At 51.1% G+C, this 22,359-nt stretch overlaps 1 protein-coding gene across 9 annotated transcripts in view; it reads left to right on the forward strand.

Moving 5' to 3' along the window:
* The window catches only part of EHMT1 (euchromatic histone lysine methyltransferase 1), a 114,590-nt gene that overhangs the window by 91,008 nt on the left and 1,223 nt on the right, over window positions 1-22,359 (forward strand). For all 9 annotated transcript variants that reach the window (XM_072984980.2, XM_072984982.2, XM_072984979.2 and 6 more), the window contains 10 exons: window positions 3,484-3,585; window positions 4,334-4,438; window positions 5,938-6,092; window positions 7,309-7,476; window positions 8,888-9,032; window positions 11,095-11,172; window positions 12,188-12,303; window positions 12,914-13,000; window positions 20,146-20,224; window positions 21,459-21,634. In XM_072984980.2, the coding sequence (XP_072841081.2) occupies window positions 3,484-3,585; window positions 4,334-4,438; window positions 5,938-6,092; window positions 7,309-7,476; window positions 8,888-9,032; window positions 11,095-11,172; window positions 12,188-12,303; window positions 12,914-13,000; window positions 20,146-20,224; window positions 21,459-21,634 (1,211 nt within the window). The remainder of the gene's footprint in view (window positions 1-3,483; window positions 3,586-4,333; window positions 4,439-5,937; window positions 6,093-7,308; window positions 7,477-8,887; window positions 9,033-11,094; window positions 11,173-12,187; window positions 12,304-12,913; window positions 13,001-20,145; window positions 20,225-21,458; window positions 21,635-22,359) is intronic.

Raw genomic sequence — 22,359 nt, forward strand, 5'->3', positions numbered from 1 at the left:
ACGTTTACACCCCTCATGCAATGGCACCCACCTTGATTGTGCAATGTGTACTAGGCACCGTGGCCTCTGTGACTTCAGTAGTGCAGCACATACGTCTCAAGAGGCTATCCCTTCAATTGTGGTTTCTCACCCTCTTTGACCCGCTCACAAACGCTCCTCATCACCCCAGAACCCGCCTCCCAAGTCCAGTGGTGGCGTTTCCCTCCCAACCTATCTGTTGGGTGGCCGTTCCGACAACCACGACCACAAATACAGGTCACCTGCAAATCTCTCAAAATCCACCCCAAGTGGTCTTCCAGAGAGAAATTGCTTCACATCAACGAATTAGAGCTTTTGGCGGTTATAAAAGCTTGCAAAGCTTTCAGAAATCTCCTCGCTGGCAAGATGGTACAAATTGCCACTGACAACACCACTGCGATGTACATACTATATTCTGAAACAAGGTGGCACCCACTGTCCATGTCTCCTTTGTTTAGCAGTCGACCTCTGGGAGTGGTGCCTAGGACATCATATTTGCCTCATGGCTTCACACATTGCCAGCCACCACAACAACTCGGCCGATCTACTCAGCCGCACAAACTCTCAAGCTCATGAATGGGAGTTAGACCAATCAGTTTTTCTTCGCTTAAGCAAACAATGGGGCAAACCAACTCTCGACCTCTTCGCCTCCTGTGTGAATCGGAAGTGCAAATAATACTGCTCCCGAGCTGGCATTAGCGAACACTACTAAGTACAGTGGTGCCCCGCATAACGAGTGCAGCGTTTAACAACGAATTCGCATAACAATCTGTTTTTTAGATTGCTAATGCAATCGCATTGTGATGTTTTAATGGGTAAAACATCGCATTGCGATGATCGGTAAGCGTTTCGCTTACCAATCTTCGCATTGTGATGTTTTTTGAACAGCTGATAGGCGGTTCCAAAATGGCCACCGCGTGCCCAAAATGGCCGCCGCAACCATTTTCGCGCCTTGCCCTCGCTTACCGAGGGCGCGAAAATGGCAGCGCTATGGCGGAACTTTGCTGAACGGTGAGTTTGGGCCCCATAGGAATGCATTAAACGTTAGATTCATTTGTCGGCCAATGGCCCAAGACCCCCACTTAACCTTTTCCCGCCGTTCCCACTTCTCCACAAAGTTGTGGTTTACTCACAACAGGACAAACCCAATGCCATCGTTATAGACCCTTGGTGACCGAAACAACCCTGGTTTCCAGTCCTTCACAATCTCTCATCAGACATTCACCACCTCCCTCGCCTGCCCCGCCTCCTCACGCAGAACAGCGCTCAAGTACTCCACCCAGAGTTACCTGTTCTGCACCTGGCAGCGTAGAGGATTCCGCCTCGTTAATGAATGTCCTTCGTCAATCAAAGAAGCCCTCCACTAGAAAGGCTTACCTGTATAAATGGAACAGATTCAAGTCTTCCGCTGAAGCTTCTTCATTGCCTTCTGTCAACCCTTCACTTCCTACTGTTCTACGTTTTTTGCTTCAAGTCTAGCAGCTTTTCCCTCTCTTCCTTGAGAGTTTACCTCTCTGCCATAGTTTCTTATCAGCCCCCTAACTCTCCGGCAGCTGATTTAAGAAAACGTTTCAATGATGGATGCTTGAAGAAATCAGCTGCCAGAGAGTTATCTACCCAGATACCCGCCCACCTTCCCCACAATGGTCTCTAACATTAGCACTGAAACAACTTACTGAAGCTCCTTTCGAACCTTTAGCTTCAACTGATTTATAACTCTATACCTTTAAAACAGTTTTCCTCATCGCCATCACCTCAGCTCAACAAGCTAGTGATTTAGTGGCCTTACGTCACGACTGTCCTTATTTACAGTTTTGTCTGGACAAAGTCAAACTATCCATGGATATTTCTCTCCTCCCCAAAGTCGTATCTCAGTTCCATCTCTCTCAGCCGTTTTTCCTTTCTTCCTTCTTCCCGTCACCGTCCACAACTCAAGAAAGACTCCTCCATACTTTAGATGTTAGGTGACCCTTTGCCTTTTACGTCCAACACACCCAACCTTTCAGGCGTTCACCTCGACTTTTCATAAGTCACTAACCACCTACTAAAGGTCACCAGGTGACGTCTCAAACTATATCTAGATGGGTCAATTTAACCATTCACCTTGCATATCAGCTGGCGCACAAACCGGTCCCGAAGTTGATTCGCCCTCAATCCACCAGAGCAGTGGCACCCTCTACGGCATTCCTACGCAGCGTACCTCTTCCAGACGTCTGCGCCTCTTCCACCTGGGCACAGCCGTCGACTTTCTTCCGGCATTATAGACTTGATCTCCGGCAGAAGTCTGATGCGGCCTTTGGGCGTGCTGGTCTAGCCTCTACCTTGGCGTGACACCTTACCTCCAGGTAGGACCGCTTTTTAGTCACCCAGGGTGTGATTCGCAGAGGCCACGAAGAAGAACGACAGGTTACCCGCCTGTAATTGTAGTTCTTCGACTGGACCTCTGTGATTCACACCATCCCGCCCGTCCTCCCCACTGTCACGCCATTTTGCTTAATGTAGTGGCGGTTGACACAACTGAGGGGGGAGGGCCCCTATTCTAACATGCTTTTTGCTACCGCAGAAGCTCTAGAACTTTCCGACGAGGCTCCGCGCAGGCCGGATCACCCAGGGTGTGAATCAGAGAGGTCCCCTCTAAAAACTACAATTACAGGTGGGTCACCTGTCGTTCCTCCGGGGAAGTGCGTGTAGGATTTTTTGTTAGCACGAAAATGTGGGAGGAAGCACTCCGGGGGGAGGGGGGGAGAGGGCAGCTGCTGTTGGCCAGGCTGGGCGGCAAGGCCTGAAAAGATTTCCCTGCCGGCTCTGTCCCGGGGCAGCCAGAGGCCCTGCCTGCACCCGTGGTCTTGTCTACGTGGGCAGGAGCACCCGCTTGGCCCCTGTCCTGGGCCCTGAACAGGATCTCGGTACGAAACCAGGGCTTGTTTTTAATCTTGGCTTTTTTTAAAAAAGTTGGTTGGTTTCTTGAGAATATTAATAGCCAACAAGGAAAACAGCAGCCGCGACTTGCTGTTTTCCTTTTCCTTTTCTTTTTTTAAAGGCATGACAAAAGCAGGGGCAGATGTCTCTCCTTCCCATCCTCATCCTTCTTTCGAGGAGCCTAGGGAGACCCTGGTTAATGTTGGGTTTATCAGATGATTAGCGTTGCCATAATAAAGCCTGAAGTCTAGACTGATTGATGAGTGTAGTTAATCTCCCCCCCCCATGCCACCACACTTTCTGAGTGGATCGGTCACCTCTGAAGAGCAGCTGAGCGGAGGCTTCTCCATCGTGCAGCCCCCACATCAGGTGGAAAAGCCGTGTCTAGGGAAGCGTGGGCTGTGGCTCGCGGCTGGTGGGCTCCATCCAGGCAGGCACAGGCCACGGGGCTGGGGACCTGGGAGCTTCCTCGGAGCCTCCCAGTGTCGCCATGCGAAACTCGGCGGTGGCTCAGTCCCTGGTCTGACGGGGCGCTTCTGTGTTCAGGATGCAGAGGGTTCCACGTGCTTGCACCTGGCAGCCAAGAAAGGTCATTACGACGTGGTGCAGTATCTCCTGTCCAACGAACAAACGGATGTCAACTGCCAGGTAGGGCCCTGCGCGTCTTTTCCAAGTCCTGAGAAAGGAAAAGCCTTGTTATAAGCCCATGCCCCTAATGGGCGCATGCCGAGAACCCCCTCCTTCCTTTGGCGGTCCCGCGGGGTCCCGTCCACCCCGTCTGGGTCCCGCAGCCCCTGCTCTCCCTTGCAGAGTTTTGCGTTTCTGGGGAAGTTCCGTGTGCTGTGCAGAAAAAGTACAGAGACTCGCAGAGGAGAACTGGGTTCAGGTTCCCCAAATATAATCCAGCCCTTTCTCATTAACTGGCACTTAAGGTCTCAGTCCCTTACTCTGATACATTTGTATAGGAGAGAAGAAAAACACTTGATCACTTACAGTTGGGCAATAGGGTCAACATCCAACAAAGCCTTGTTGCTTTGACCCTGGTTTTTGCAGTTGATTTTCTTTACCATTTTTAGTGTGACATTGGTTCTTTTCAAATATTTGTACACTTATTGTTTTTATTTTTAAAAAATATTATCTTTCCATGATGCCAGTTGCCTTGGGTCCTCTTTAAGGAGAAAAGTAGGGGGAAATATTTAAAATAAACAAGTGAAGCAGAGGGTGATGGTCAGTCCCTACTTTGAGGGGGTGAAAACAGAGTCTGAGAGGGGGGAGGCTTGCCCTTTTGCCTTGATTTTGGAGGGGCCGAATGTCCCACGGCTAGAAACGGGACGCCCAGGGCCCGGATGAGCCTCTGGGGGGTCTGGTCCTCCCACGGTTCCTCTTGCGCCCTCAGGACGACGGAGGCTGGACGCCGATGATCTGGGCTACCGAGTACAAGCACGTGGAGCTGGTGAAGCTGCTGCTGGCCAAGGGGTCGGACATCAACATCCGGGACAACGTAAGCCGGCCCTTTGGAGGGAGGGCTTGGGAGCCGCCCGTTCAGGGGGACTTTGAGCACCTCACTCTTAGTCACTGCCGACTTGAGGGCACAGAAGACGGACACACCGCAATTAAGGGTCTAGGGGGGGTGTGTGATTAAAAGAATCGAGCCTCATCATCTTTGAATGGGTGGGGGAAGGAAACCGAAGGAAGCCGTTCCCCCCAGCTCCTCAGGGCGTGAAATGCAGACCTGTCAGTTGGAGAGATCCGATGACACTTGTGCAAGTGGGTTAATGGGCAAGAACCGCGTTCTCCTCCAAGGGATCCACCAAAGGTGTTCAACTGGAAGGAAGACCCACCGTATTTGTCCCCATCGTCTTTTGGACAAAGGCAGCCGGTCCGTGGGAACAAGCGGTCCCAGTTCATGCCCGTTTGGATTTTTGTTCTGTCTTTTCTGTCCCTTTCTTTTCTCCGCCACCCTCAGGAAATCCCTAGGCTAGGGACCCTCAGCCAGGGGCCCTCACGTCTTCCTGGACGATGGGGCTCAGGAATCCTGGCTAGCACCGTGAGGGGGAAAGACCTCTGGGAGTTGTAGTCCAAGAGCATATTGGGGGGGGGGCTTTGCTTTGGAGATGAGGGAGAGCATAGAAAGGATTTAAGAAGAGAGAGAAGGGAGGGCATGTAAATAACATTAAAAAAAAACTGATCTCTGGGGGGGGGACCCTACCCTTGGATAATCTTTGCCCACCCTTGTGCCGCTGAAGAGCATCTTCTGGATCTCATGGGGATTCAGGCCTGGGTGGATCCGACTGGTGGCTCTGAAGCGCATGTGGAGAAGCTTGGTCTGCCTGGGCATTGGGGGCCCAACCGCGTCTCCTTCCTCCTCCCACCCCCCGCCCAAGAAAGACCACTTGCCGCCATAGCCCTCCCCCGAGTCTTTGGGAGATGATCCAGAAGGCACTTCCTCTCAGGTCATGGGAGAACCCTTTTTTTTCTCCCAGGGTGATCGCTCAGCAGCTGCCCCCTTGCCTCCCATTGGGGGCTGAGCCAGACGTGGTCCAGGGAGGGGCGCCTGGCCCCTCCCTCCCTGCCCTTCCTCCCCAGAGGGACGCCCGCTTTGAGTTCCCCTTCTGGGCATCGGTTTGGAAATAGGCGTCAGGCAGTTTGAAGACCTCCTCGGTCTTCATGTCAGCAGGCTCTCTCCCAACAGACTCGGTCCCTGTCAGGCCATGGCTACGAACAAACAGCGCCTCTATCCGTATGAGGTGAGGGGGGCAGCCCTCGCTCACAGCCCACCCTCAGCCACAGCCCCGCAGGGAGCGCCGAGGCGGCCAGCCGGCCAAATGATCTGGAGAAGGCATCCCCCGTGTTTCCTTCAGGAGGGGAGGGCTAGCAGGCACAGGAGTCCCTGCCGCTTGCGGGCCTGCGTGTGCTCAGTCACCGTGGTTTCATTTTCTCCTGTGTTCCTTTCTCCTCGCTCTTCCCCATCTGCGCCCGCCCTCCCTCCCTCCCTTTCAGGAGGAGAACATTTGCTTACACTGGGCCGCCTTCTCGGGGTGCGTGGACATTGCCGAGATTTTGCTAGCAGCCAAGTGTGACCTGCATGCGGTGAACATCCACGGAGATTCGCCTTTGCACATCGCAGCCCGAGAGAACCGCTACGAATGTGTGGTGTAAGTATGGCTCCTGCAGGCGCCCGCCCCTGCCCTGCCCTGCCCTACCCTGCAAGGGGGGAAATACGGTGCTTTCACAGTACCCTTAGAGATAAAAGAGGCCTTCCATTTAAAGTCCTCCAAACAGCGTTTCTGTTGCTTTGACTTTCTTTTCTGTGAAAATCTTTGGCACGGAGGCAGTCCGTTTCTCATTTCTTGAAGAGGTTCCGGTGGTTGACAGCGCCGTCTCTGGTGCTGGCCTGGAGCCTTTGCCCCATAACCTGGGTGGGAGGTTAGGGAGACGCATCAAAAACAAGGCTGTCAGAAGCTACGGACACACACACACACCGAGCGCCTGCTTTGCCTCCAGGGCTTCATGTGATTTCCCTTATGCGAGGGCAAATTGCCAGTTAGGACTCTGGTCGTATCTTTTCGAAATCACTCTTCCTTTTCCCAGAAATCGCAACAGAATGAATAGGTGTTTCCGATTAGTCCTGGTGTGCCATTAAGCCAGTTCCAACTTATGATGACTCTTTTCCAGGCAAAGAGTACTTCGTTCTGGCTTCCCCTTCCCTCCTTCTGGGGGCCTCCCTGGGACCCCCGTGCAGCTTTTGCCCACGGCCACCCAGGCTGGCTCTTCTCGCAGGAGGCCCCCATGGGGCTGGGGGGTAGGAATCGAACTCCCAACCTGTGGCTCCACAGCCAGAGACCCAACCCCTGAGCTCTCCAGCCAGCTAGGAGCTTCTTAGTTACTTCTGAAAACATACCCAAGCACCACAAGCCGCTCACCTGTAGCACAAACATTCACACTCATTTGCATCACTCCCAAGGGACACAAGGCGCAGCGCACAGGCAGTCGTTCGAAGCCTGGCGGGATGTTCCTCCTTTCCCAGTTCATGATGCCACACCCAGGAACTACGAAACTAGCTGAACCGTTGAGGTTATAAGAGTGTGAGGCTGCCCTTCGTCCCGCCAGCATGCCATCCCTTCGTTTTGCCTCTCTTGTTCAGGGAGGAGGTGAAGCTTCTAAACCCCCCCCCCCCCATTTCTTCTGCTCCGAATGCCCGCAGTCTTGTCTCTGCCGGTGCCCTTTTTGCTGGAGCTCTTTGGAGACCGAGCCTGGGCGTCCTCGGCAGGCAAACCCTCTCGGGCTCTGCCCAAGAGGCCTCAGAGGGAAAAGAGTCGCCGGCTGGAGGCCACGGTGGCTTGACTCCTCTGCCTTCTTCCTCTCTGGCAGCCTCTTCCTCTCCCGCGGCTCGGATGTCGCCCTGAAAAACAAGGAAGGGGAGACCCCCCTCCAGTGCTCCAGCCTCAACTCGCAAGTTTGGGTCGCGCTGCAGATGAACAAGACCCTCAAGGAATCATCTCCTGAGAAACCCGTGCCGCTGGAGAAGGTCCTGAGCAGGTGCGTTAGCCTGTCCCCCACCCCACCCCACCGGCCCTGAGCCACCCTGGCTTGTCCGAGCGGACCTTCCTCTCCCCTCTGCCCCGTCCCATCCTCATGTCTTCTGGAGAACCTCACCGGAAGAGGTGTCAGGAGCCTGGTGGCCCAGGGGTTCAAGGTCAGTACTGCAGCTAAGACTCAACTCACAGCCTGACTTTGATCCCATTCGCCTCAGGTAGCCGGCTCAAGGCGGACTCTCGCTTTTCATCTTCCCAAGGTTGGGAAGAATAAACTGAGTACAGTGGTGCCTTGCTTAGCGATGTTAATCGGTGCAGCAAAAATCGCCGCTAACCGGAAAAAAAAAATCACTAAGCGATTTTTAAAAGCCCATAGGAATGCATTGAAACCCCTTCAATGCGTTCCTATGGGCAAAAAACTCACCTTTAAGTGAAAATCCTCCATACGGCGGCCATTTCCGCTGCCCGGTATGCGAGGAATCCGTCCCAAAACACAGCAGGCGGCCATGTTTTTTTTCCGGCGGCCATTTTGGAACGCCAATCAGGTGTAGGAAAAAGATCGCTATGCGATAATCGGTAAGCAAAACAGCTTACCGATCATCGCAAAGCGATTTTTTCCTATTTAAAACATCGCAATGCGATTGCTTTTTCGATCGCAAATTCTTCGTTGCTAAGCGGTTTTGTCGTTAAACGGGGCGCTCATTAAGCGAGGCACCACTGTACAGAGACCTGGCCATCGAAACATCTCCCTTGTGGATGAAACATCTTTCAGTGGTCCCCATTGTCATGGGGCTTTGAGGAAAATATTAAGAAATTTGACACAGTATTATAAATAGTTGAAGATTCTAAAAACATCATCAGAACTACCAAAAAATGGAAATATTAGGAACATCATACATACTGTACTGTGCCAATATTTAGCAGATAGGTTTTGGGTTAAACTCTGTATCTGTTATATAATACCAGTCAATGTTTTTATAATTTGGATTGACTGTGCCTGTTGTTGTTGTTGTTGTTGTTGTTAAAATTATTAAACCTTGACTTTCTCTTAAAAAAGGAGCCGAGGTAGTTTACATACTATAAACACAATATTAAAAGCTAGAAATAAGAAATAATTCACATATTAAAGATTTAATAACAATATGTTAAAAATGTATGGTAAACAGATTATGAAAAACAGATTTAGAAGCAACCAAAGAGAAACCATCCTGCTTATTATCTCCCCGACAGTCAGTCACTAAGAAGGAGCCTGCATGACTTGTTGGAAAAGGCATCTCTCTCTCTCTCTCTCTCTCTCTCTCTCTCTCTCTCTCTCTGTGTGTGTGTGTGTGTGTGTGTGTGTGTACGTGTACTGCTGCTCAAGCAGTCTTACGTCAATATTGATGTTGATGATTTTGTCCTCCCTGCTGTGACAGAGACATCGCCCGGGGTTACGAGCGGATCCCGATCCCGTGCGTCAATTCCGTGGATGGCGAGCCTTGTCCCGGCAACTACAAGTACATTTCCCAGAACTGCGTGACGTCGCCAATGCACATTGACCGAAACATCACTCATCTGCAGGTGAAGGAGTCCCGTCACCTCCGGCTCAGCTTCCCTTCCTCTCCTCCGCCGCCTTCTCAGGGCGGAGGAAGGGCGTCCTCTCCTCCACGGACACCCATGTGCTCGGGTGGAGGAGAGGCGGGTGTGGGAAGGCGGGATGTCGTCGGCCTGGGGCACCCTCTCCCTCCTCCTTGAGGGTGGTGGGGTGGTAAACATGGCGTGCTTGTCTGTTTAATTTTAAATTTTGAGCCGTTGGAAGCTGTAGTTTGCTTTAAAAGGGAAATGGCAGTCCTGGAGTTGTGGCTTTTCAGTGTTGGAAGGTTCCTCCCCCCCCCCCCCCCAAATGACCCTGGAAACTAATACGGCCCAGCCCTGTGTTGGTTAGGGATGCACTCCGAGTTTAACTTATATCCTCTGTCACAGGACTTAGGGATTCAGATCTCCTCCAGAGAAAGTTATTACTATTAATAGTAAACTTACATTAATGATAATAATAAACTTAGAACAGCAGAACTGGAAGGGGACCTTATGGGTCATCTAGTCCATCCCCTGTCAAAAGAGGGCAAGGGGGGGAATCGAACTCCCAATGTTTTGGCCTTCTGCCTACAGTCATGGTAAAAGGTAAAGGTTCCCCTTGACATATTTAGTCCAGTCGTGCCCGACTCTAGGGGGGCTCATTCCGTTTTCAAGCCATAGAGCCAGCGCTTGTCCAAAGACAGTTTCCATTGTCTCGTGGCCAGTGTGACTAGGGAGCGCCACTTTACCTTCCCACTGAGTTGGTACCTATTTATCTACTCGCATTTACATGCTTTCGAACCGCTAGGTTGGAAGGAGCTAGGACAAAGTGACGGGAGCTCCCTCCGTCGCGTGGATTCGATCTTACGATTGCTGGTCTTCTGACCCTGCAGCACACAAAGGCTTCTGCGGTTTAGCCCACAGCGCCACCACGTCATGGAGCCACACACACAAAAGGAATTAAAAACCAGACCAAAGGCTTCCTGTGCCATAATGAAAACAGAAATGAAATGCCTGAAATGTCTGAAGTACAGGAAGTGCCAGGATCCCTTCGGTGTGAAACTGACGCTTGTTACACCTCAAAGTTGAGCTCTTGCGGGAGGGCGTCAGCGGCTAGCCACGTCTCGTGGCTCCATGGTCCTGCCCCCTTGGAGCCCCCTAACCCCACGGTCGGTCTTGGGAGGCCTGTCGGGTTTGGAATAGCCTTGGCGGAGAGAGTCTCGGGTGGGAGTTCCTGGATGCGTCCTTGCTTTTGCGAGACTTTTTTCCCCTAAGAGGAGAGGGCTTTCCGCTCGCGGAGTTGGATTGCCCTGCCAGGGTTCTGCATCTGCTGAGGGGGACCCCCGCCAGCTCCTTGGAAGTCGCCTTTTGTGCCAGAATCAGGAGCTGTTGAAGGCTTGAGAGCCTGTCCCTCACCCAAGACCCTTTTCGCCACAGGACTGACCCCTCTTCTATAGCAATCATCCTGTCCTCCATCTTGTTTCAGTGTAACGACTCCCCATGGGATGTTTTCATCTCTCACCTGATGAGGTTCCTTTTGCGCTTCTGATGAAATCCCTCCAGCTGCACAGCAGAAGTGCAGGGATTCAGACAGAAGAGCAGAATAGCTTTGAGAGTAGCCCACCCCTTTTCTCATCAAGCAGGGGATCAACAGTCTCAAAAACCCCATTCTGAGACTGTAGTAAGAGAAAGAATAAAGTCCGTTTCTAAAAACTTACAGTTGTGAACAGATCAAACAGCAAACGGACAAACATGACTGCTTTCAGCAGCAGATTTCCTCAGACTCAGTGCATAGACTGGAGAGGGGGAAAACGCTCAGAACGGAGAATGCTTGAAATCGGAGGCAGGAGGAAACAGCTGGTTAACGCTGGATAGACTTGACAGTCATCCCAGCCCAAAAGGGTCCCTCCCAACCAAACCTGCTGAAGGCAAGCGTGCGCAGTTGGAAAAAGCTCCCCATAGTTCCGCCGCCCACCTGCTGCTTGGATGGCATCTCTCTGCCAGCTTTGTGGGCAACACGCACCTGACCTTGTTTCTTCTTGCTCTCCCCACCTCCCTTCCCTTCCAGTACTGCGTGTGCATCGACGACTGCTCCTCCAGTAAATGCATGTGTGGACAGCTCAGTATGCGGTGCTGGTACGACAAGGTGAGGCCCTTCCGTGATTGGTGGGTTCGAGGCATGAGGCGGGTGGCTGGGAGTGACTTGGCAGCAGCTGATGATGATGATCATCATCATCATCGTCGGGGTAGACCAAATTTCACAAACCTGCCGTTCCCCGTTGTGGGCGTTGGGATCCGAGTAATCAATTATAAATACCCTCACTGGTTGCCATAATTCCCCCTATTTTGGTGATAATTAAACCTCAAAGATAATGTAACTGAGAACAAAGTTACTTTACCGGTGTAATAGGTGACATAGTTACTAGACATTCCATGGCATTTTTTTTCCAGTTTGAATGCTTTTTGTTTTTTGTGAAGGGAAGGGACAAGCAACTCTTGAGCGCAAGAGATTTGGCTTTCTCATCATTAGGAATGTAGGCCAGCTGCCTTGTGCTGAATCAGTTCTTGGTCCATCTTGACCAATATTGCCAGCTCTAGCCGGCAGGAACAGCTGTCCAGGGCTTTGGACAGGATTGAACCCTGAGCAGCCAGTGCTTCTGGGAACAGCAACTCACACACGGTGCCAAGTATGTGGACCGAATTACGCCTGTAATGTAACTTTCTACGTCTGGAAACCATCACCTCTTAACAGGGGTTCTTCCCAACCTTGAGTCTCAAGATGTTCTTGGACTACAACTCCCAAAATCCTTCACCACTGGCTCTGCGGGCCAGGATTTCTGGGAATCGGAGTCCAAGAACATCTGGGGACCCAAGATTGGAAGAAGAAGGGTAAGAAAGACCTGGATGAACAGATTGTTTGAGCAGATCTAAAGCAGCTGCTTCTGTGCCTGACCTCAGACGCTTCTCCCCTTCAGAAGCAAATGGCTTTGCTGGACCAGATGTAACCTTTTTACTTTGGAGGTGTGAACCACAACGGGGGGGGGGGGGCACTTGTTTTGATTTCACTTGAAAAAATATATAGAGCATTCTGTCACAAGCATATGCAGCTAACCCTCCCTCCCTCCCTTCCTCCCTTCCTTCCTTTCTTTTTTTCTCTGCAGGATGGACGGCTCTTGCCGGAGTTCAACACAGTGGAGCCCCCGTTGATCTTTGAGTGTAACCACGCCTGCTCCTGCTGGAGGACTTGCCGGAACCGCGTGGTGCAAAACGGCCTCCGGTGAGACCCGTTGAGTGTCCTTTCTTGCAACCCTGTTTGCTCAAGAGGGCCAGTGAGAGGCATGGAGGTTGTGGGGGTGGGTGGGTGTGTTGTGATAGGGGCCAGATGAGGACGAGGGGGGCCAGAGCTGTCTTGGCTCGCTCTGGAGGCCCTCTGGCTATCTCACACTGCAGCCTACCTGTTGTGCAGATTCAAGAGTACGGAGGGAACGAACCCTATACACCGGTGCTGGCCAGGATTTCTGAGCATTGTAGCCCAAGAGGATCTGAGGGGCCAAGGTGGTGAAGCCCTGGTGTGCCCTCTTAGGGGCTGGAAGGGGTACGCCGGGGGCCATGAGTGTGGGTTATGTGCCACCTGTCCCGGTCTGCCTGCTGGACCGGCTGCCTGGTTCCCTAAAGCCCCACGGCCTCCTCTTTTCAAAGGGCCCAGGTCTGCCCCAATGAAGAAGGTACACACGGGTGTTAAGAAAAGAGGCTTCCCCCCCCCCCCTTTTGCCTTCTCTTGACCGGCCGTGGGAAAAGCCAACACGCTGCCTTTGAAATGAAACGGGCCCCGTCCATGCTTCTTACCGGGCGCTGACGGGGCGGCGGCCCTTCCTCCTGTCTTCCAGGGTTCGGTTGCAGCTTTTTCGGACGCAGACCATGGGCTGGGGCGTGCGGACGATGCAGGACATCCCGTTGGGGACCTTCGTGTGCGAGTGAGTTCCTCCTGCTTCAAAACTGCCGACCGGGAGCCCCGTGTGGGGAGGAAAGAGGGACCCCCGCCCGGCAAACGTTTGTCGGCAAAGTCCTAGTTATTGAACTGAAGAGACCCACAAGGCACCCGAGACCAGAGCCAAACAGGACGTAGATGGAGAGCCTGCGGGATCGATCCGCCGCCTGGGCTTTCTCCAGGGGACCATTAAAAAAAGAAAAAAGGTTAGGCTGCATTCATCCAGCCTCCAACTCTGCCAAGGATGTGGGGCAGGTCTCCCAGTGAACGCGAGAGCTTGTCTAGGTAGGCTGTAGCCTTTTGTTGTGTGGTGGTGGGGCTGATGACCCCCCCTTCCTCTCTTCCTTCTGGTTCGCCCCCAACAACTTGTAGCCCTAGCCTTCCAGCGATGGGTGGCAAAACCTTCCATGCAGTCTTTCCCTGAAGGACCTGGTCTTCCTCTGGCAGCAGGTTTGGCAGGAGAAAATGGGGGAGACAGAGAGAGAGAGAGAGAGAGAGAGAGAGGTATGTGCATGCATAGAGAGAGAGAAGGGGGAGGGTTTGTGCATGTCTCTCTGTGTGTGTGTTTGTATACGTTATACATATGCAGAGAGACACATAGAGGAGGATTTAGATAATTAGAGGGAGAGAGAAAAGGGGTGACAGAAGTATACAAAGGGTATCCAAGGGAGAGTGGCCTAGAAGTCACAGACAGGAAGGACGAGGAAGAACGACAGGCGAGAGAGAAAACCTTTGGCTGGAATCCTCCCAGAGGGTTTTTTTAGCTCACAGGGTAAGACTGAACCTGGACTTCCAAAACTCCAGGGCAAGGCTCTGACCACTGCACGGCACTGCTAAAGGGAGTCTCCGTTCCCTTCTGCCCCACTTACGGGCATCCACAAAGTGGCCTGGCTTTTGAACTGAGGGCAAAGAAGAGAGAACCAGTCTGTCCTAAAAACACAGGGTGGCTGTTCCTTTTTTTCTTGTCCTTCTAAACTTTGCATGCTGACTCCCACCCCCCACCCCCCGGCCGCCCTGTATTTTCTGAAGTGCTTCCGCCCATTTCTCGAGAACAAGATCTGCCGGATTAGGAGTTGGCGCCTTTTCATTGGGAGAACGTGTCGGCTGCTGCAAACCCTTCGCGGAGCTGTTGTTTCTTTAGCCCTTTCAGGCAGAGCCGGAGGTTAATGGAGTCCGTGCTTTGAACTGGCGGGCGTCTGACAACGATCCGTCCTCGGCCCTCCTGCCCTTCCGTCTCGGCGCAAGGGTGGCATTGGCTTAGCGACTAATCTCTTGCCCCCCGCCCCCCTTTTTGGCATCCTAATCTTCTGCCCGGCCTCAAAGGCAGGATTCTAGTCCAGCGGGAGGAGAAGCAGAGTGTCTTCTCGACAAGTAACCCAGCAAACAAGCTGCTGTATTTCTGGAGCAAAAAGGGCTTGTTAATTCAGGCGGGTGAGGCTGCGGAAAAACGAAAAATGAAGTTACTTATGTCTTTAACCTGCGAGCGGAGTAAAAGTCCTTGCCGTGACCAGTCTGAGTTCTGGGTGGGGCAAAGGAGAGTAATCCCCTTTATTCCTCCCTATCCTACGTGGATCCGAGTTTTCTTTTCAGTTTTTCCCTGGGAGTCAGGAGAGGCCTATAAAAAACATGCCAACAAAACCACTCCAGGCCAGCAAGCGTGATTCCTTCTAAGAAACGGGAGCTGGATTCCGGAGAGGATCCAGATTCCTAGAAGTCCCATTTCAGAGTTGAAAAGCTGAAGACGAGAACTTTTCAAGAATGACAGGCAGCATCCTAATATGGGCGGTGTCAAGCACCTTGCCCAACAAAGGCCTTTTATAGCCAGATGTGAAATAGGTTTTGCTTAGATTTCCAGGACAGCTGGGCGACCAGTATTGAATTTTTGTCTGGAAGTTGCAGGAACCCTCCATCTGTAAAATTCCGTCGCCGGCAGCTTAAAACGGCACTGTGGTGGCCAGGGAAAGCATCATCGCCCTCCTGCCTTCCGGCTCTGCAGTTCTAAGATCATCATCATCATCTTAGAACTGCAAAGCCGGAACGGACATGAGATTTATTTGTTTTCTGCGTGTTGTTTTATCCTGCCAAAAAGCAGGGATGGGACAACGAAAAGAAATAGAGTTGATTCTTAATAAATGTAGTCTCATATCTTGAATATTTGTTGTGTCTAAATAGAGTAGACTGCAATATAAGTTTGAAGGGAAGGTTAGGAGTCAACGGAGAAGAGGTAGAGGATGGATTTCTTGGGCAAGAAGTGCAAGAGACGGGCTGGACCTTCAGGAAGAACAGCCAATCCACGCAGCAGGAGTCGGCCAGCCTGAGCCCTTGAGGAAGCCCCCCCCCCCGAGAGAGAGAGAGAGAGGACGGGATGTGGAATCTGGCTTCTGTGTGGGAGAACCAAAAACACCAACATGTTCCTCCAGGGATTTTTCCTCTTGATCTTAACAGGAACGATGATTGGGGGGAAAAACTACAGTGGTGCCTCGCTTGACGACGTTAATTGTTTCCAGTGAAATCGCTGTAGAGCGAAAACATCGTCAAGCGAAATAAAAAAGCCCATTGAAACGGATTGAAAACCGTTCAGTGCGTTCCAGTGGGCTGAATATCTGCTTGTCCAGCAAAGATCCTCCATACGGCGGCCATTTTCGGGTGCCTGTTAAGCGAAAAATGGCTCCTAAAAACTGCGGGGAGCCATTTTGAGCAGCCAGCGGCCATTTTCATAACCCAACGATCAGCTGTTTTGATCGTCGTAATGCGAAGAATCTGTTCCCGAAGCAGGGAACTGATCGTTGCAAAGTGAAAAAAACCCATTAAAACATTGTTTTGCGATCGCAATTGCCATCGCAAAAACATTGTGAAGCGGATTCGTCGTTATACGGGGTAATCGTTAAGTGGGGCACGACTGTAATGTGCGTTACCCAAAACCATGATAAACCCTGTGTTTAGTCGTTTAGTCGTGTCCGACTCTTCGTGACCCCATGGACCAGAGCACGCCAGGCCCTCCTGTCTTCTACTGCCTCCCGGAGTTGTGTCAGGTTCATGTTGGTTGCTTCGCAGACACTGTCCAGCCATCTCATCCTCGGTCGTCCCCTTCTCCTCTTGCCATCACACTTTCCTAACATCAGGGTCTTTTCCAGGGAGTCTTTTCTTCTCATTAGATGGCCAAAGTACTGGAGCCTCAGCTTCAGGATCTGTCCTTCCAGTGAGCACTCAGGGTTGATTTCCTTTAGAACTGATAGGTTTGTTCTCCTTGCAGTCCAGGGGATTCTCAAGAGCCTCCTCCAGCACCACAATTCAAAGGCATCAATTCTTCGGCGGTCTGCTTTCTTTATGGTCCAGCTCTCACTTCCATACATCACGACAGGAAAAACCATAGCTTTGACTATTCGGACTTTTGTTGGCAAGGTGATGTCTCTGCTTTTCAAGATGCTGTCCAGATTTGTCATCGCTTTCCTCCCAAGAAGAAGGCGCCTTTTAATTTCAGGGCTGCTGTCTCCATCTGCAGTGATCATGGAGCCCAGGAAGATAAAATTTGACACTGCCTCCATATCTTCCCCTTCTATTTCCCAGGAGGTGATGGGACCAGTGGCCATGATCTTAGTTTTTTTGATGTTGAGTTTCAGACCGTTTTTTGCACTCTCCTCTTTCACTCTCATTACAAGGTTCTTTAATTCCTCCTCACTTTCTGCCATCAGAGTGGTATCATCTGCATATCGGAGGTTGTTGATATTTCTTCCGGCAATCTTAATTCCGGCTTGGGTTTCTTCCAGTCCAGCCTTCCGCATGATGTATTCTGCATATAAGTTAAATAAGCTGGGGGACAATATACAGCCTTGCCGTATTCCTTTCCCAATTTTGAACCACTCAGTTGTTCCATGACCAGTTCTAACTGTTGCTTCCTGTCCCACATATAGGTTTCTCAGGAGACAGATAAAGTGGTCAGGCACTCCCATTTCTTTAAGAACTTGCCATAGTTTGCTGTGGTCCACACAGTCAAAGGCTTTCGCATAGTCAATGAAGCAGAAGTAGATATTTTTCTGGAACTCTCTGGCTTTCTCCATAATCCAGCGCAAGTTAGCAATTTGGTCTCGAGTTCCTCTGCCTCTTCGGAATCCAGCTTGTACTTCTGGGAGTTCTCGGTCCACATACTGCTGAAGCCTACCTTGTAGGATTTTGAGCATAACCTTGCTAGCGTGCGAAATGAGTGCAATTGTACGGTAGTTGGAGCATTCTTTGGCACTGCCTTTCTTTGGGATTGGGATGTAGACTGATCTTTTCCAATCCTCTGGCCACTGTTGAGTTTTCCAAACTTGCTGGCATATTGAATGTAGCACCTTAACAGCATCATCTTTCAAGATTTTAAATAGTTCAACTGGAATGCCATCACCTCCACTGGCCTTGTTGTTAGCCAGGCTTTCTAAGGCCCACTTGACTTCGCTCTCCAGGATGTCTGGCTCAAGGTCAGCAACTACATTGTCTGGGTTGTCCGGGATATCCACATCTTTCTGATATAATTCCTCCGTGTATTCTTGCCACCTCTTCTTGACGTCTTCTGCTTCTGTTAGGTCCCTCCCATTTTTGTCTTTTATCATGTTCATCTTTGTGCAAAATGTTCCTCTAATATGTCCAATTTTCCTGAACAGATCTCTGGTCTTTCCTTTTCTGTTATCTTCCTCTATTTCTTTGCATTGTTCATTTAAGAAGGCCCTCTTGTCTCTCCTTGCTATTCTTTGGAAGTCTGAATTCAAGTTTCTGTAACTTTCCCTATCTCCCTTGCATTTTGCTTCCCTTCTCCTCTCTGCTATTTCTAAGGCCTCGTTGGACAGCCACTTTGCTTTCTTGCATTTCCTTTTCTTTGGGATGGTTTTCGTTGCTGCCTCCTGGACAATGTTACGAGCCTCTATCCAAAGTTCTTCAGGCACTCTGTCCACCAAATCTAGTTCCTTAAATCTGTTCTTTACTTCCACTGTGTATTCATAAGGGATTTGGTTTAGATTATACCTGAGTGGCCCAGTGGTTTTTCCTAATCTCTTCAGTCTAAGCTTGAATTTTGCTATGAGAAGCTGATGATCAGAACTGCAGTCAGCTCCAGGTCTTGTTTTTGCTGACTGTATAGAGCTTCTCCATCTTTGGCTGCAGAGAATATAATCAATCTGATTTCGATATTGCCCATCTGGTGATTTCCATGTATAGAGTCGCCTCTTGTGTTGTTGGAAAAGAGTGTTTGTGATGACCAGCTTATTCTCTTGACAAAACTCTATTAGCCTTTGTCCTGCTTCGTTCTGAACTCCAAGGCCAAACTTCCCTGTTGTTCCTTTTATCTCTTGGCTCCCTACTTTAGCATTCCAGTCCCCTAGAATGAGAAGAACATCTTTCTTTGGTGTCAGTTCTAGAAGGTGTTGTAAATCTTCATAGAATTGTTCAATTTCAGTCTCCTCAGCAATGCTGGTTGGTGCATAAACTTGGATTATTGTGATGTTGAATGGTCTGCCTTGGATTCGTATTGACATCATTCTGTCATTTTTGAGATTGTATCCCATTACAGCTTTTCCCACTCTTTTGTTGACTATGACGGCTACTCCATTCCTTCTACGGGATTCTTGTCCACAATAGTAGATATGATAATCATCTGAGCTGAATTCGCCCATTCCTGTCCATTTTAGTTCACTGATGCCCAGGATGTCGATGTTTATTCTTGCCATCTCCTGTTTGACCACCTCCAGCTTCCCAATGTTCATAGATCTTACATTCCAGGTTCCTATGCAGTATTTTTCTTTGCAGCATTGGACTTTCCTTTCACTTCCAGGCACGTCCACAGCTGAGCGTCCTTTCGGCTTTGGCCCAACCACTTCATTAGCTCTGGAGCTACTTGTACTTGTCCTCCGCTCTTCCTCAGTAGCATGTTGGACGCCTTCCGACCTGAGGGGCCCATCTTCCAGCGTCATATCTTTTAGCCTTTTGCTTCTGATCATGGGGCGTTCTTGGCAAAGATACTGGAGTGGCTTGCCATTTCCTACTCCAGGTGGATTGCGTTTAGTCGGAACTCTCCACTATGTCCTGTCCGTCTTGGGTGTCCCTGCACGGCATAGCCCATAGTTTCTCTGAGTTACTCAAGCCCCTTCGCCACGACAAGGCAGCAATCCATGAAGAAGATGATAAACCCTGCTTAGTTACAATGTGTGTCTCAGAACAAGAAGCGTGGGATAGCTGTCCTTTTAGGAGTCCTTTTCAACGTGCATCTGGTCCTTCTGGGCATCAGCTTCGTTGCTCCAACGGGTAGGAAAGGCCCCCGTTTGGGTGCACAGAGTCAGGCTGCAGGAATTGTCTTCCTTCCTTCGGTTGTGAGGACAGCACTCGGGCAGCTTGTCCTTCAGCACTGAGGACCACTGCAGAGCGGTGCTAAATAGAGCGTAGCCCCCGCTGAGAAACTAAAGCCGACGGGCTCTAACTTCTTGGGGAATCGTTCTTTTGGAGAGAAGGGCCCAAGGGCCGGTCCTTGAAGTCTTTGTGAGCCGCAGATATTCTCCCTGAGATTTCCTGCATAGAAGGGCCAGATTTGATTGCACCCTAGAACACCGGGGGGGTGGGGGGTGCTGCAACCTTTGAACCGCTGGAGGCAGCCCATAACTCTTGCCCGGCAGCTCAGGGGGGGCCTTCTGCGGTCTGCAAGCTCTACAGATCAGGAGATGCAAAGAGGGGAGGAAGCTGTTTGTGGTTCTTGAAGAGGAGAAGCTCTCGGGCTTTCTACGTGTGCCTCTGAATGTGTGTTGGGGAGAGAGCCCCTCACCCACCATCCTCCTAGCTAGCCCTTGGGATCAATACGAGGAAAGAGCGGCCCGCTGGAGGCTTTGGACGGAACCGGAGGGTGGCCTTCCAGGGGCTGTTTGAAACACTCCTACCTGGGGAGTCATCTTCGCCGTTCGGACAGCGAAACCACGGGCTTGAGAGGGCAAGAGCCGAAGGGATCTCTGGAGGGTCGCCTGTTCATAGCGTCCCCGTAAACTGGGATCAACTTGACGGCACATCATCACGACAGAGTGGACTGCAGAGAGTGCAGAGTGATAACCCTGGAAGGGCCTTTGCTCCGTTCTCCTTGCCTCTTACCTCCCTTTCTGCTTCCCTCTCGGTCCTCAGGTATGTCGGAGAGCTGATTTCGGATGCCGAGGCCAACGTACGGGAAGAAGACTGTTACCTTTTCGACCTTGGCAACAAGGTAAGTGTTTTAATAAAGCCTCATAATCACAATTGGAAAACTCCCCGGGCAAAGTGAAGTGCTAAAATGAATTTCCGTCCCTTCCTGGCGGCTGGTGCGATCAAAAGCTCTTCTCACCTTGAGGAGAAAGCAGCCCCTCGGTGGGAGGCAGCTGAGCAGGCTTGGCAATATCTGTGTCTCTCTCGGAGACCGTTAGGGGCAACCCCTGAGCCAGAAGGAGGAGGGAGGGAGAGCGAGACCAAATTCTCATTCCTGGTGTTTTGTTTCCCGGGACTGCAAATAACGATGCATGTCTTACAAAAATGGGTGGGTTGCAATGTTCTGTTTTCTGTTGAATTCTGGACTGTGGTTCCTGTTTCAAGTCACCTTACAATTTTAGCCGTTTTGAAAATAAAGCAAAATGGAAACTAAAGCACAAGGAAATCAACAAATACAGTAGGTCTAGGATTGCTGGATCGCTCCAGGGGTCAAGGTCTCTGGCTGTGGAGCCAGAAGTTGGAAGTTCAATTTCCCCCCCCCCCCACGGGGCCTCCTGGGCGGGGAGGGGTGGCGGGCTCCCTGATTCTTGGGGGGGGGTTCCTTCCAGCTCCACTGTTCTGACATTATTATAAACCATTCAAACAGAACTGGCAATGCAACTTCAGACTGTAGGATCTCAACTGCAAAAGATACTTTGAGATTTATGTTCTGTTCTTTTCTTCCAAGTGGCTATGGATGCCTTTCCTTGCCCCCCTCAAAAAAAAAAGAAAAGGCACACAAGTTAAATGAAAAGGACAGCAACAAAAGTGTTGCAGCGCACATTCATCCTGTTCAGATTTCCAGGCCGCCAGGCGTGCCCTTGTCCTGGACACGCCCTTTCCATTCTGCTCTGGATGGATTTCCACACTTAACCCTCCACGGTTAGATAGTACGGTGCGGTTCTTGAGTTTCCACAGTCCTTACAGGTTTGGAAGGTTTTCCTGCCGCTCCAGACGCGCCACCCTTTTTCCTGCCCTTCTAGAAATCCTGGGTGTTCTCCCCAGCTGGCTGAATAAGTTCCTCCTTTGCACAGGTGGGCCCCCCTTTGGCCACGTAAGAGTTTAGAAGCAGAATCATGCTGACTCTGGAGGGAGTTGCATTGTGGGGAGGAGGTCCGCACACTGTTCGCATTACGTGGCTCAAGGGGTTGCAATAACTCCAGATGTTTTTTGAGGCTGATGAAGCGCTGTGCTGTTCCCCTCCACCTCCTTCACAGGACAGGGACGTCTACTGCATCGATGCCCGTTTCTATGGCAACATCAGCCGCTTCATCAACCATTTCTGCGAGCCGAACCTCATCGCCGTGCGAGTCTTCATGTCCCACCAGGACCTCCGCTTCCCCAGAATCGCTTTCTTCAGTAGCAGGAACATCCAGACGGGAGAAGAGATCGGGTAAGAGATCGGCCGGGAAGTAAGGAGTGGGCGGAGAAGAAATCAGAGGAAGAGGGCACTGCAAGGCGCGGATCGGCCCCTTTCCTTTTTTAGAGCCCGGCCAGAGCCTTCTTCCAAAGGTCCTCTCGCGAAGCAAACCAGGCTGGTCAGATTAGAAACACGTTCTGGTTTGAGACAGAATGTGTTGTAGATTATTCAGATACTCTTGATGTTGCTCCTGGCTAGGAATAAGTCCGGTACTTCTCATGAAAGGGGTTGTTTCGTTCGATGCGGGAACCCCCTTAAGTGTTATGGGAGGTGCTGGCAGACTTTTGCACCCTTGCAATCAAAGCCCATTTCGCCTCTCCAAAGCCAGTCGCAAAACCAAGCCAAGGAGTGGGGGGGAGGGGGGTGTCTGTGAAGGGCTTGTTCTGCTTCATGTCTTCTCCTGTCAGGCCCCTCCCTTTCACCCCTTAAGGAATCCCCTCTTCGAGGGGTGTCTCTGACCCCCTCGTGCCTAGTTGGGGTCGGGGTGTTGCCCTAAGGCCGAGCTTCCTAGACCTGGGTCCCCCCAGAGGTTCTTGGACTACAACTCCCAGCACAGTGGGCAGTGAAGGCTTCTGGGAGTTGTAGCCCAAGAACCTCTGGGGGGACCCAAGGTGAGGAAGACCTGGGTTCAAATTCCCCACTCAACCATCAAACCCGTAGGCGCCCTTGGGCTGGAGCGTGACTTCCTTGGAGAGTTG

This window comes from Pogona vitticeps, chromosome ZW-PAR (genome assembly GCF_051106095.1).
Source record: "Pogona vitticeps strain Pit_001003342236 chromosome ZW-PAR, PviZW2.1, whole genome shotgun sequence".
Taxonomy (NCBI): domain Eukaryota; kingdom Metazoa; phylum Chordata; class Lepidosauria; order Squamata; family Agamidae; genus Pogona; species Pogona vitticeps.